The sequence below is a fragment of the Pogoniulus pusillus genome, chromosome 20 (genome assembly GCF_015220805.1).
Source record: "Pogoniulus pusillus isolate bPogPus1 chromosome 20, bPogPus1.pri, whole genome shotgun sequence".
NCBI classification, from domain to species: Eukaryota; Metazoa; Chordata; class Aves; order Piciformes; family Lybiidae; genus Pogoniulus; species Pogoniulus pusillus.
Window position 1 is genome coordinate 6,775,886 of NC_087283.1, and position 13,215 is coordinate 6,789,100.

General features: G+C 41.8%; 1 protein-coding gene across 21 annotated transcripts in view; it reads left to right on the forward strand.

Moving 5' to 3' along the window:
- Positions 1–7,878: 7,878 nt before the first annotated feature.
- CDH13 (cadherin 13) overlaps positions 7,879–13,215 on the forward strand; it is a 497,598-nt gene continuing 492,261 nt past the window's right edge. For 8 of the 21 annotated variants that reach the window (XM_064160014.1, XM_064160019.1, XM_064160018.1 and 5 more), the window contains exon 1: positions 7,881–8,006. In XM_064160014.1, the coding sequence (XP_064016084.1) occupies positions 7,962–8,006 (45 nt within the window). In that variant the 5' untranslated portion in view covers positions 7,881–7,961. Of the gene's footprint in view, positions 8,007–13,215 lie in introns of all 21 variants that reach the window. The other 13 variants (XM_064160012.1, XM_064160024.1, XM_064160025.1 and 10 more) reach the window with 5 other exon arrangements.

The window sequence follows — 13,215 nt, forward strand, 5'->3', positions numbered from 1 at the left end:
AACAAAGTGCTTTCTGGTTATTAAAAGAGCATTCAGAAGTCAAACATCATTTTTCCCTCCTGCATCACAGGACCTTTTTCTTAAGTCATGTTTAGATCTGCAGAGACAAATTTCCTCTAAGGCTACATGATATCAGATAGCTTTGTCACAAATGGTTTGATAGGTACAGAAAATCCCATGAGAAAGAGAAATCCAGAAATTTCCCAGTGTAATTTCTACTCTTCCAGAAAACTTATCATTGAAGAGAATATAATTATTTCAAGTTGGCAAATCTACCAATGATAAGATGTATCCTAAAATCAATTTTTGAAACCAAACATGTAAGACTAATCACTTTATTTCCCTGCTTAACAGGTGCTGATACCAGAGGGAAAATACTAAATAGCGTATGACACCCTTGAGAAGCATGTAAGATATTTATCTGCCTAAGAGCCATGACAGTTGCATAGAGAAAAGGTAGTGAATATAAATGGGGGAAAAAGAATTTAAGGATGGAGGGTGAAATCGTGGTGCTATTTAAATCTAAGACATTTTGAGTTCAGTGGGACAAGGATATATCCCTTGTCTCACCCTAAGCTTGCCCCCATTACAGAACTCAGGCTGCCCAGACTGTCCTTCCAGGTCAGGTCATAAATGTGCCTTTTCGAACTATAAGGGAGGTTTTGCTTAGGTTTCTTTTTCTACAACTATGTCTTTCTGCTGAAACAGCTGTTAGGACACAACCCCCGTGGTATCTGACCCCATTTTTAACCCAAAACAGCTTGGTTACTGCTATGCTAAGGGCAGATACAGTTGTGATTCTGATGGAGGGGCTTTTCAACTATGTCTTTACGATAATGATAAGTGAATTACAGAGCTGCAGTGGCCCGGGCAAACACAGCAGCTGAAAATAACATGAAACAGAGAAGTGCACCACTGTGTTAACACATATAGAGCAAGTGGCTATGCCCAGTCAGGAGGTTTAACAGCTCTGGGCCTGTGTTAGATGAAGTCCTGTGCACAGAGATAGCCAAAGACTGACATATTCTCTTCTCTCTCAACTGTTTTATTCTTCCTAAAATATCCTTATGTATCTACTGTTCCTCTGTAAAAGGAAGAAAGATTAAGCTGGCTTCTGGCTGGGTAAGAATGGTGAAATGTGCTACCCATAAGTAAGCTGTATATTCATGGTAGAATATTTTAAATGACCCTTATATCATAAGAAGGGATTTAAAAAAAAATCCATAACTGTGGGCATTAAGTGCATATCTCTCACATATGAATTTCCTAGCTGATATTTGGTTGGGCTTTAGAAACTGTGACACAATAAAGCCATTAAAATTCTGTGGTTAATTTATTCCTGAAGTATTAACTTTCCCATGACTCATGATGAGTATCTTGAGTTTGGATATGTCTTAGAAGAACGTCTGACAGTGATAACATGCTTTTTCTCCCATTTGCTGTGGAAATGTTTGTTTTTTTTTTTAATGTATAAAAGAGTAAGTTTTCTAATAAACTTGCACAATGATTTTTCCAGTGATGACTTTGGGTATAGTTACTACCAAAATAGAGGATGATAAGCTCTTTTGTGGATTTATTTGGTTAATTACACTGATTTGTGTTTCTGGGCAGAATTCAATATAACAAGGCCTCAGAAAATACAGATCCCATTGCCAAAACAAATTTTCTCACTCCTAGATCCATTCATTTCCTATACAATAGATGAGGTCAGAAGGGAAACAAGGAGTCATTCCCTTAATATGGGCAAACCACTAATGAGCTACCATGCATCATATTCCGCTCCAATGGAGCTGTAATTGCTTCCAGAACACCTGTATTTAGGCCAGATACATTCATTGGAATAGAAGGAGGGCAAAGCAGTACTGATGTTGAAATGAGGAAGGAGAGGCACATGTGGGGGGTTGGAAACAGATAGCTCAGCCAAGACTTTTAAAATGAAAATGTGTTTTGGCTTAATTTTGCACAATAACAGAGGAAGCTCCCAGGTCCCCTAGGAAGGCCAACAGGTTCTTTCAATAGACGGAAAGGCCAACGTCTAAGGCACTTAAGTCCAATTTGCAGCTCTGTGTTTGACCACCTTTATGATCTTAATCAGGCCCCTTTGTGCCCTATGCTTTATTTATCCCTCTTCTGAAACATTGCAGGAATATTTTGCAGTATCATTGTGCTTTGGGAAGGATAAATATGCTAATGAATGTGAGATAACTTTGTATTACTGAAAAGTGGGCAAACAGAGAGCCAGTATTCAACTACTTGCCCATAGGTATGACTGTAAGATTGTAAATGATCAAATTACTGCAGACAACTGCTTAACCAAACCGAATAGAAGCTCTATAGTTTGAGCATGGTCAATTGTTATGATTCATCTGAAAGATGCAGGTTCATAACAGATGTGGGAAAAAACCTGCCACCACTCCAGGAAACAGAATTAGATGACTAAGGTCAGATGAGGAGCAGGAGCAACTTCCATGCAGCCATCCACTGGGAGAAAGGCATAAAAGCAAACTAGTTTCCATGAAGTACTCCACCCACCACATACCTATAGCATTTCTCACTACTTCCCCAGTTTAGTTCAGATGAAGGTTTAGTTAATCTTGCTTTTGGTCCAAGTAAGGATTAGAACCATAAATGTGTAGCATTGAAACTTGTCACTTTATAATGCTTTACATTAGCTCAAATTTAGAAGTAGAATGTAAAGGTCTCAGGGATGCAAACCCAAAGTAATAGTGTCTTTTACTTTAAGAATTGGATAAATGGCTCTTGTAGTCCTGATAAACAAGGATCATTATTATTTGGAGATGAAAGGGTGCGATAGTCTTAAGAGTTTTTCTAAAATGTATCTGTGATACTGTGATACTGTGATCTCTGACTCACCAGCTGTATTTAGTCCTCTCCCAACAAAGAAACACACCTTCTTTCTTCTCACCGAAGTATCCGTTTGTTCTAGTTGTCTGTGACTTGCCTGTTAGTAAGAGAACAAATCCCATTTACTATCCTGAAGTTTGGGTTAGGATGTAGGAAAACAGTAGACAAAGCATTCAGCAGTCTCACAGGTTTTAGAGAAAGCTGCACTAATGCCAAACTTTCTGTTGTCAGTAAGTTGCTAGAGCAAGTAATACTGGTAGGAGTTTGAGGTATTATGGCAGCACTAAGTTGGGTACGTAATGAAAAACTGTAGGCTCACTTTCAAACTGCAAAACTCCTCTTTCGGTGTCTTTGTGAATCTTTCTTAAAGAAACTTCAGCTACATTAAGATGGAGAACCCCTACCCAAACCTATTTTGGCAGAACTGCCAAGCAGAAAAACACAGTGCCTGGAAACACATTCCTTAACTCTTCACTAAATCAACTCTATTGCAGTCTTCAAAATCTCCATCCCTCAGAATAAAACATTATTGGAGCCAGTTGCTTCATTTCTTCCAACTGGAGAACCTCAGGCAAGGAGAGAGGATTTCACTCCTGCTACGGATTCAGGCTCTATCCAGAAACATTTACTACAGCTTCTTATCCACAGGGAATGATTGTGGCCCTGCATAGGGGGATGTGCCATGTCTGATGGACACAGCAGGTCAGGCTCCTTTGTGTTCTCTGTGTATTCTTGGAGTGAACTCAGTAGGATTTCAGAAAGCCCTAACCAGCATGTGTTTTCCTAAGAACAAGAGCAATGCCAAATATGTTGCGTCTAAACTTACTTTTTGAATTAGTTTACTTGACTGCATTTTTAGTTCCTCTTCCACTGTCTACTTGGACTTTCTGCCCTAAAAGAAACTCAACTATACCTGTCCTTTAGGGGTAGAAGCTGATCTGGATTGAGTAGCTTGAATTTTCTTATGCATCTATATTGGAGATGTGCTCTCTTTGTCCCTTTGGTCCCAGAGACACACTGTTCAAACTTACATCCTCCCAGTTGCTGCCCAGTCTTAAAACCTTTTCCCAAGCTTGAAGGAGTCAGAAACTGCAGTGTGGTGTGGCAGCCAGGAGTATATGGATTGCCAGCAATGGCAAGGGAAATTAGTTCCTCTCTTTTGCATCCAGGTTTCTTATGTGACTCACTTTAATGTGAAATTAAACTTCCCTTGTTCTGACAGATTCACAGCAGCTAATCCTCAGCTTTTACAAGATAGTCAGGGCAAATCTTCTGAAGGTCAAAAGGCACCTCTGGCAGCATACAGTCACTCCCTCCTCTGCTAATGGTCTATCTCTGACAACACCTTATTGTTGCAGGCAATTAATATTGTTCATGTTAGTCTCAGCTCAGAATTGGCCTCTATTGCTGGAATTTGTCATGGAGAGAGGGTGAGCTGCGGTGTCAGGTTGCTCAAGATTTTGTAAGTGAAAATGATGGTATCTTGCATCTAAACACTGCAAAGCATGTTACACCCATCAGCTAATGTAGAGTTGGATCTAGAAAAGGACTCAGCTGGAGCTTTCTTTGCTCTCAGACCAAGAACCCTTTTGATCATTGCCTAAACTTACCATACATTTTACATCAGCAGGCAGCAGATAAGCATAGCTTACCCTAAAGAAGGAAGGCCTAACCCCGAGCATCTCCTCCAACCAGGCCATAAACCTGAGGCTATACTTTCTATCACTGTCAATCCATGGCTGCACAATGTTGTTTCATTTATGAAGCAAAACTGCTTCAAGGGGAGGACTGGAGAGCAACCACCCTCCATCACTTGGAGCTGTGCCTCTCAGCTTGCTCCTTAGAGACATTTTATGGAGTTTGAACCTCCTCCTTTCACCTAAGGCTGAGAAGGATGGAGAAATCAACTTTTACTTTCTAATTAATAACCTGCTAGCTTTTCATTAATAGTCTAATTAGCAGAGAAGACTCTGCTCCTGATGCCACAAGATAACAGCCCCACAGGGAGCCCACCTGCAAGGGGCCAAGCATATGTCCTAGGCCTCTGGGCCTGATCCGCAACAGCTCCCATTTCCTGCTACTGGAGGCCCCACTTAAACCCCCCTCAGAACCCAGGGCTGCCCTGTGCTGGGTTTTACCTCACAACCCAGGGCTGCTGTGTGCTGGGTTTTAGCTCAGAACCCAAGGTTGCTGTGTGCTGGGTTTTACCTCAGAACCCAGGCCTGCCCTGTGCTGGGTTTTACCTCAGAACCCAGGCTTGCCCTGTGCTGGGTTTTACCTCAGAACCTAAGGTTGCTGTGTGCTGGGTTTTAGCTCAGAACCCAGGGCTGCCCTGTGCTGGGTTTTAGCTCAGAACCCAGGCCTGCCCTGTGCTGGGTTTTACCTCAGAACCCAGGCCTGCCCTGTGCTGGGTTTTAGCTCAGAACCCAGGCCTGCCCTGTGCTGGGTTTTAGCTCAGAACCCAAGGTTGCTGTGTGCTGGGTTTTAGCTCAGAACCCAGGCCTGCCCTGTGCTGGGTTTTACCTCAGAACCCAGGCCTGCCCTGTGCTGGGTTTTACCTCAGAACCCAGGCCTGCCCTGTGCTGGGTTTTACCTCAGAACCCAGGCTTGCCCTGTGCTGGGTTTTAGCTCAGAACCCAGTCCTGCTGTGTGCTGGGTTTTAGCTCAGAACCCAGGCTTGCCCTGTGCTGGGTTTTAGCTCAGAACCCAGGCCTGCCCTGTGCTGGGTTTTAGCTCAGAACCCAAGGTTGCTGTGTGCTGGGTTTTACCTCAGAACCCAGGGCTGCTGTGTGCTGGGTTTTAGCTCAGAACCCAGGGCTGCCCTGTGCTGGGTTTTACCTCAGAATCCAGGACTGCTGTGTGCTGGGTTTTACCTCAGAACCCAAGGTTGCTGTGTGCTGGGTTTTACCTCAGAACCCAGGGCTGCCCTGTGCTGGGTTTTACCTCACCTGAGCCATGACAAAAAAGCCTTTCCCCATAGGTGGCCAGACCTTCGTGGATGAGCACTGGGGAGGCATGTGATGGTTTTCATGCTGTGTTCATACAATCTCGAACATCATGTTACTGCAGACATTATCTTGCAGTGATTCATCTACCCCATGACATTTTTTTTTTTTTTTTAAATTAATGAATCACTTTCCTGTAAAACAGGATGCAGATATGCCTTTGTTTCTTTCAGCCACCACCTACTTCTGGTTGGTCTGGTAATTTACTCAGGTTTTTGGCCCCTGTTTTATGGGGTTTAAAAGACTGTCCAAGTCGCAGCGCTCCCATAAAAGGTTATGCACACTGTGGTACAGCTGGTGCCATTGTTCGCAGGCTATGCCCTCTAAAAAACCCACAGCCTTATTTATAATCTGCTGAAGTGCTTCTCTTGAGGCTGGGGTTTACAATTGATGGAAAGCTGGGACCCTGAAGGAGCAATGGGAGGTGTCTGCTTGCTTATTTTTACTCATAAAGAGCTCTTAAGATTTCTTTAATCATTCTTTTAAACCATGGTATGTTGGATTTCTGGTGGGAAAAAAAAAGTTACAAAAGAAAACAACTTACCTCTTTTTTTTTAGTGTATAAATGGACTTTTTGCAGTCATATAGAGCATTATCACAGTATCACACAGTATCATCAGGGTTGGAAGAGACCTCACAGATCATCAAGTCCAACCCTTTACCACAGAGCTCAAACCATTATGCTACTGATAGTTCCTGCTGGGCTTGCATTCTGATCCACCTCAAGTATTAATGTACACTGGTACTAGAGCAGAGTTTTTGTAAATATGAGGGTTCAGATTTGGGGAAAAAAAAGCATTTTCCCTCAGTTTGGGTGCAGAGTGTAAATAAAGAAAGATGTGATGTGGGATGTAGACTAGCAGTGTTTGGGGAAGCTAACAAACAGCTCTCTTCACAGCAGGAAGCTCCTGCTGACGCTGAGGAACTCAAAGTGGTTGACAGCTCCTTTGAATGCATAGCCTACCTGCTTTCCTCAACTCATGCTTCTGCTCATCTCCACCAGTGCAGAAGCCACCTGTGGTGGGTCACAGTAGAAAGCAGTTGCAGCTAACTCTGTTAGATGAGCAAGGAAGGGGAAAAAAAACATCAGTCATGAGAGCTAAGAAGACTTTTGACCCTATTGAAAATGGGGGGAATGTACTGCTAAGTGCCCTGGTGACTGCAAGAAGATAAATCAAAAAAGGACTGGACTACTGTAATAATGGGGAGTGGCAAAAGAGGTGGAGCTGGAAATGCAGATAGGAGAAATAATTTTTAATCTTTGGTCCATTTGCCTGGTGTTGCTTGCTGGATTGCAACATAATCCAGAGAAAGCAGGCTCTTGAACCATCAGATCCCCTCTTCCAAACAGGAGAAGTTTCTGTAATTCAAGGGCATGCACCTTTGAAACTTTGTTCTAGATTCAAGACCATTGAATTAAAAGCCAGGTCTGCCATTACCTGAGCAGTTAATAAAACCTATTGCCTTATGATAGATTTTTTTTCCTGCAGGCTAGAATTGATCTGTCTTCATTGTGATTTGTGAGATTGAGGAGAAAACACAAAATATATTCTGTATTTCTGCTACGCTGGAAAAATTCACTGTGGTCTTCTAAGGCTTGGAAGTAACTAAAACTGCAGTGGTCATTTTTTTGATTTATTGAAAATAAAGCATACCTTATTAACATTTTAATAAAGAGAATGTCTTTGCAGCAGTGCTCAGAGTTGCTCTTATTTCTCCCTGTGCAATTGCATTCTCTGAAAGGGAAAATACTATTGAGATCTGTAAGGCATGATTTGTGAGACTGAAACTAAACATACAAATACACCAAAGCAAAATGCTTTCTAAAGGTGCTGTGTTTGTGAGAGGTGCTTGCCCAATATGTGTGATGCAAAATGGGGATGCTTTGTGAAGAAATCATCCTTGTAAAGCCATTGGTTCTGGTCATCAGACTCTATCCAATGCTTTAGTGATGATGCTGCTGATCTATTTGGGAAGTTGGCTGGCTCTCAAGGCAGAGTCTCTTCTCAAAGGCTGTTTCACAGTGAAAATATGCTCAGTGCAGCCGAGTGCATGAATGAAAAAGCCTCTGGTACCTTCTAGTCTGGCAAAATGCAGCACAAAACTCAACTTGCTCTGTCCTTTCTGCTGTCCCAGGTAAGAAATCTGTGTTTTTTTTCCCTTGCTTTCTTTCATCTTCCTTCTCTTATGTATTTGGATTTGAAAGTATTTGTAATTCAGGTCTGATTTCTGAGTGATTATACAGTGCTTGAATTACTATTGAAAGATGCAAGATCTGTGCTACAAGCCAGTTGCTAGGAATGTAGGATCTCATAGTTGCTTGATTTACAATTACAGCAAATTTGCTGTGTGATATATAGCTCTTTTTTTTTGTTTGTTTCCCTTCTGGAAGGGTGGTGGGGGGAATCTTTCAAGTGTCTCGCTGCAGCTGCAGCAGCAGCAATATTTTCTGTCATATCAAATGCTGCAACTTTGATTTGCCTCTTCCCTCTGTGGCTTTTGCCGAGTAGTAGGCTTATAGGCTGTTATAGGCAGCTCACATTATTTATTGCTTTTTATAAGAAAAAGGACGAGGGGGGGAATATGGAGGAAAAATAAAACCAGACCTTGCAAAAGGTTCCGTTCCCCGTACTCGCTTGATAGATGTGTAATACTCTGTTAGTTGACTTGCTATGTAGCCTTGCTCTTATTAAATGTAATAGATCCCCCTCTGCCAGAAAGCAGAGGAAAAAACACCCAGCTTTAAAAGCACAGAGCTGCTAAAGCCCTGCTGCTGCTGTCTGTCAAAGCAGAGGGACTCGCTGGGCTTTGACTTCACGATAGCTTCTGGTTGCTCTTTTCTTCTTGCTGCTGCTACAGAGCTCACTTTTTGGAAGCTCCGGCGGGGTGGGGGGCTGGGGAGTGGGGGTGGTGTTGAAAATCCTTTGTTGTTGTCCGGTTTAAATACATCCTTTTGTCTCAGGAGCTCCGTAAACTCTTGTGTTCAGTGACAGTGGCACTGGCATCCTCTGCACCAAGTAGAGATAAAAGTTAATTCCTTTTTTGACTTGCAATTGAGTGCTTTTGTTAACCCTTAGGGGGTCGGTAGATTTTAGAGTGTCAAACTAGTGCTTGGGACGCTGAGTCTGTGCACTTGTGTTTGTGTAACTGCAGTCTCCAGCAGGAATTCAGTCTGCTTTTTAAAAATAAGATGATAAGGAGAAGAGTGGTGAGGGGTCACTGCTGGGAGAGCTTTATAGCTGAGAGGAGATACACCAAGAATGAGTAGGAAAGAGTAGGGTGAACTGGATGCATACATGCTGTGGATCAAGGCTAGGATATTTAGGTTCTGGCTTAACCTGATAAGAAATAAAAGCATGGACGTGGGTGGGTGAAGTTATGGGACAGCGGGAGACTCAGTGACTGGGGACTTGTGAGCAAGCACATAGGCATTTGGCTGGGTTTAGGATAGCAACCCTGCTTCAGGGAGTGCAACAAACGAAAGCAGCGGCTTCGGGCCATAGGTGTGGTGTCTGAATGCACTGGTGAAAGATGAGTTTGAGGAGCCAGAGCAGCATGTTCTGGTGATACACACAGAGTTTCTTACAGGGCCTCCCTAATAAGGCTGAGGCTCTCTGGACTGTGAAGGAGGGCTGACAATAGGGCAGCTCTCCAGTTCTGTCGAGACTGGCTGCCGCTCATGGAGAGGGCTGGATAGCTCTCCGGTGGTGAGCTGGGGATGCCCAAAGGACTCCGGGAAGGAGAAGTTGTCCAAGTGGGATGAGATCCAGCCTGGGCAGGCAGCTGAGCTGGCAAAGCTGCCAGTGGGAAATAATGCTCAGAGAGCAGAGCAAGAGGGCACAGACAGTGTCAAGGTATCCTGTGGATATACTGAGTGCTGCCTCACCTTGGGCTTGAGATCTGCTATCTAGACTGAAGTTTGCTCACTTTTCTCTGTGTTTTCAGACCTGTCCATGTCCATCTTCTTGATCACACTACTGAATTAGTCAGCTTGAGTTAGGATTTTCTGTAGCACTCCCTTGTAGGACAGAAACAGTGTGCATTTCATAGAGGAGGATGGACTTCTAAGGCATATTAAACTATATAGAAGGGTTGTTTATTTTTTGCACCATCAGTATCTGCTTAAAACCTGGCAAGGTGCAAAACACCTGATTCTGAAAACAACTGTGCACTTTGTTGATAATTTTCAGTAATACTTCAGAGTTATTCTCTTGCTGTGCAAAGATCAGTTCTAGTGTACTGCAGAGCTAAGCAATGCTTTAGCACCACTTTGTATTTAAGTACTTAAACTGCACCCTACCTTCTTTATTAGTGTATGTAGCTTTATCTGACAATGTCTCTGCCTTGTGGTTTAACATATCTACAAGTTTGCTGTCATTAATTCTTAAACATGATCAAGAATCAGAGAATGGATTAGACCAAAGTAAGTGTACATGATGGTTCTGTCTTCGGATGTAAGGTTGTTGGATATTGTCAAGTTAAAGTATGAGCTGAAGAAGAAAGCATGCTAGGGAAAGAAAAGAGAGTTACTGAAATGCTATTTGGCTTTTCTCTTTGACACACCACATGCACCACTTTCATGTGACAGGAAAAGTAAACAGAAGAATGTGAGAAACAACATATTAAACAAATGCAGCCATCTGGCTATGTAGTGGTTGTAACACATTTTGGGATTTTTTGGGTAAGTTTTCTTTATTTTTTTTCTTTCTTAGCAGAAGAGCTTCATATAATACAATGTCAGTGGAACCAGCAAAGCTTGGTTTTGATGAAATGATTTCTAACCAATACAAACTAAAAAAGGCTTCTCTTTTACTAAAGTCTAAAATTAGTAAATTTGGTTTTGTATTTTCTTGGTTGCATCCAATCCACCTGCATTTAAGTATATTGAAAAATTGCAGTTTGGGTCATTAAAAGGATGAGGATAGGCAAATCACTTTTTTGTCTCAGAAAGCAGCCTGTTAACTATGTTTGTGGAAGTTGTAGTAAACATGTGGGTGATAATTTTTCTTTCTCAAAGATTTGGTCTGCTTTACTCTCAACTCTTTGTCCTCTTTTCACTGAGAGGAAAATTAGCATTACCTGAAGCAGCTGAAGAAGATGTTTCAAGCAATTGTTTAATTCAGAATCACCTTTAAAACTACAAAGCGTATCTGTAATATACAGCTTTATTGATCTGAAGCTGACAATAAAAACTAAGTGTACTCTGGTGCAGCTCACTATACAGTGTACAGTAAGCAGTAAATACAGATTTTTAGATCTTCCAGGTTAGAGTGGGTTTTACATTTGCCCCAGAGGAAATTTTCTAAGGCCTATATGCAAAATATTTGTTTTAGACAGAAGTTACTCACAAGCTTGTTTTTGTATGTTAGGCATTTCATGCAGATGAATCAAGAAAAAAAAATGGTAAATAAAGTTTAAAAGAAGAGAAAAATCCTTTTTTTTGATAGCTTTAACAATAATTGCCATGTTCCACTGAGTTGCATCTAAGCTAACTGAAAAAATGTATAGATTTTACAAGCTTGCCATTATAGTGAATAGAGAAAATTTCTCCTGAAACTTTTCTCCTAAAACATAGCTCACACTGCTGCATTCTTATTTTTTCAAATTTCTCCAGAAGAGGGCTCCATGCACAGCTTGAAAGTCAGCACCCATGTATTCAAAGCAAAAGAAATTGATCAGCATCAGGAAAAAAGAAAAGTCTTGCTCGTACAGTCTGTCAATAGAGCATTAAAGATTATACTTAAATTCTAAGCAAGCATTTCCCTCTTGTATTGTTTTGCTGTAGGTCTTGTTTTGTTTAAGACTGCTTATTATTTAGAGAGTTTTATAAAGTGCCATACCTCTTGTGCTATAGTGGATTTCTAAAAATGCTTAAAAATGGCTAGAGAAACTCACTTGCCAGTTATTTGTGCTGGTGAGCATCCTGTGAGCAGGTTGATGCATATTCCTGACAGTTTCAGGCCATCAGTTTTGGTTATGTAGTCAAAAAGAGCTTCTCCTTGCATATCTCATTCAAAAGATGGTACCTCCCAAAACACAGAGCCACTCCAGGAGTCCTGCTATGCTTTTTCCCCCCAGTGCAATGTTTGACGAGGCTGGCTCCTAGTGAGTTAGGCTGACTTTAGGCAGTAGCTCAAACCTTTTAACAATATTCTTACACAGAACCTGACCAGACTCCTTACTGCTAAGCAGGAGATATTTGTTACAACAGATGGGTGGAAAGTGATAAAAAAAATGTTGCTAGAGTTTTGGCATGAGTTAAACTCACTTTGTTGTGCACTCCTTGAGGTAAATGTTTGCATTTCTTTTTCCTCCTGTTTGTCAGGTAAGCAGGCTTTCCCCATTCTCTTAATATGTATAAGCAAGCTATATAACAGAGCTGTTACTGTTACACTCCGCCTGCATCATTGCTGGAGTCATAGGTTTGGTACAACCCATCAGCTGCAGATCAATATGCTGCATGTCAGGATTTTTGCAGAAGATTTCAGGCCAGTGTAAGGGAGTGGGGCTTCACTGGAAACTGGAAGCAGAACTGTGAGGTTAGTCAGTTTTTAAATTGTTTCATGGAAATAATATCTTCATTTTGTCTTTGATAGACCCAAGCACGAAATTCACATTTTGTATAACACTACTATTGTAACCAGCAAAACTTCGTCTGTGCAGGCAAAAAGACAAATCTACCATGTCCACCGGGGAGGAGAGACAGAATGAGAGGGATTTATCATGCTTAGGAGACTAAGTAGGCTATAGCTCTTATAAGCTAACTCTGCATGGTAATAGTGGGTTCTTGATTATGACCATATGGTATCACTGTGCCCTGTCCTAATCACCAACTGGATAAGACCAGCCCAAACAAGAGACAGTTTCTCAGTCTCATCATGAGTCCTCCAGCTAGCACAGTGTTAGTATATATAGATCAGTAGGATATCAATTGGCAAAGATAAGCAAAATACAAAACTTTGTTAACCATTGCGTCATTATTTAAAGGTCTTGGAAATTTGCTCAATGCATTTTTTTTCTTCATTTCCCCCTGCCCCCCTGTTGTGATATGGACTGTATTGTGTCAAATGGAGGAATCTAATCTGAAAGACTTACTGTTTTTCATAGAATCATATAGAATCATATAGAATCATATAGAATCATATAATCATAGAATCACCTGGGTTGGAAGGGACCTCCAAGATGATCCAGTCCAACCTAGCACCCAGCCCTAGCCAATCAACTAGACTATGGCACTAAGTGCCTCATCCAGGCTTTGCTTGAACACTTCCAGGGACGGCGACTCCACCACCTCCCTGGGCAGCCCATTCCAATGGCAAATCACTCTCTGTGAAGAACTTCCTCC